Consider the following 2,046-nt stretch of genomic DNA (forward strand, 5'->3'; position numbering starts at 1 on the left):
TCAGCGCAAAGCTTTAAGAGCTGATTTCGCTCTTTTTTAATTTCCTCCAAATTTACATTATCTGTACTATAGGCAAAAATAACGACTCGGGTATATTTTATATCAAAAAGTCATTTTCTTGATAACGAGTTTTAGTGACCTTACACTTTGAAATCTACATAGCCTATCTTTAGTGAAACTTCGATAATACTTCTAGCCCCAATATCCGGATGTTTATACGTGCGCAATAGTGAGTTTAACCTCAAAGCCGACTGCGTTTTTTTCTGTTATGGAGTCATTATGACAGAAATATACCTTCGTTTTTTTCTATTGTACATAGACTCTGTGTGCATGTCCTGTGCTTGTGAGGCCTCATATTCTATTTCATTTTCTCTCCTCTCCAGAGCCACAATGTTGACGAGGCTTTTCAGTGACCCCTCGCTGCTTCCCGGTGTGCAGAAATACACGGGCTGGGCGGAGGACAGCGATGACGAAGATTCCAAGCTCAAAGAAGAGGATCAGGACACCCAGGACGACACGGAGGGATCTGAGCTGAGAGGAAGCAGCCGTACGCACTCCGAGCACGCCGGGGAAGACGACGAGGACGATGAGGTGGAGGAGGAGGAGGAGGACGACGACGGAGAGGATACAGGGGGGGACAGGCCCAAGAAAAGGGGTCCCAAGAAGCGCAAAATGACCCCGGCCCGTGTCGAGCGCTCCAAGATGCGGCGGGTAAAAGCCAATGCACGGGAGCGTACCCGCATGCACGACCTGAACTCTGCGCTCGACAATCTGCGTAAAGTGGTGCCCTGCTACTCCAAAACGCAAAAACTTTCCAAAATCGAGACACTGCGGTTGGCCAAAAACTATATCTGGGCCTTGTCGGAGATATTGCGCTCTGGAAAAAGGCCTGACCTTGTGGCTTACGTCCAGACGCTGTGCAAGGGACTCTCCCAGCCCACGACCAACCTGGTGGCGGGGTGCCTGCAGCTAAACTCCCGTAACTTCCTAACCGAACAGCAGTGTCAGGACGGGGGGAGGTACGGGTCCGGCTCCTTCTCCATGCATTCCTACCCCTACCAGTGTGCGCGTCTCTCCAGCCCCCACTGCCAGCCGGGTTCGGGCTCAAACTCGCATCCGCTGAGGACGCACGGCTACTCGGCTTACGATTCTCTATACGGTGGGAGCGGATCTCCAGAGTATAACAGCCCCGAGTATGAGGGGCCCCTCAGCCCGCCACTGTGCATCAATGGCAACTTTTCCCTGAAGCACCAAGGCTCTGCGTCCCCCGACAACGAGAAGGGGTACCACTACTCTGCTATGCATTACTCTGGCCTGCCTGGCTCCAGAAACACCGGGCCCCACAACCTGGTGTTTGGCTCCTCGGGGGCCCGGAGCGGCATTCACTCTGAAAACGTCCTGCCTTACCACGACATGCACTTACACCACGAGAGGGCCCCGGTATACGATGAACTGAACGCGTTTTTTCACAATTAAAATGAGAAGCCCATCGTGCACCCCTTGCAATCAACCATCTACGGCACACTTTTTAACAAGAGTCCGCGCCGGGATTTAGACATTCTTGAGAGATGTTTTACTCGTTGTCATCAGTGTTTTCCTTTCAGTTATTCTGTCTTAACTTTTTCTTTTGCTATAGTCAGAGATGTAGTGGAGGGTAATCACCTAACCCACAATCGGATTTGTGCAACAGAAGTTATCCTGCTTCTCAAGCTGAAATAAGTCTCTAAAAGGAAATTTGACAAACAAAGCATATGAAGACCATGATGATAAGGGACTTTCAAAATAATAATGTCTTTTAAAGTGTGATTTGTGTTTGTATCGGTGGTTGTTTGCATTTGGATGACTGGAAGTTAAAATTTACCCACTTATTTGTTTACCACTACATCACTGGCTACAGCTACACCTTGACATTGGCGGTAATTTTCTAATATTATGAAATTAGAAATAAATCAATAAACAAGAATGCGAATCATATTTACTCGCATGTACGTGCGAGATTTGGGAGGTTGTGTTTTTTGGAAATAATGAAATGTACAAACAAAAAAA

General features: G+C 48.1%; 1 protein-coding gene across 1 annotated transcript; it reads left to right on the plus strand.

Moving 5' to 3' along the window:
• The first annotated feature begins 390 nt into the window (after positions 1 to 390).
• On the plus strand, positions 391 to 1,476 carry LOC144530293 (neurogenic differentiation factor 2-like). Its single transcript, XM_078269796.1, has one exon. The coding sequence runs from the start codon at positions 391 to 393 to the stop codon at positions 1,474 to 1,476; it is 1,086 nt and encodes a 361-aa protein (XP_078125922.1).
• Positions 1,477 to 2,046: the final 570 nt, after the last annotated feature.

Source organism: Sander vitreus, chromosome 15, assembly GCF_031162955.1.
Source record: "Sander vitreus isolate 19-12246 chromosome 15, sanVit1, whole genome shotgun sequence".
Taxonomy (NCBI): Eukaryota; Metazoa; Chordata; class Actinopteri; order Perciformes; family Percidae; genus Sander; species Sander vitreus.

Coding starts and splice junctions, on each gene's coding strand:
- LOC144530293 (XM_078269796.1), top strand. CDS start 391: ATGTTGACGAGGCTTTTCAGTGACCCCTCGCTGCTTCCCGGTGTGCAG.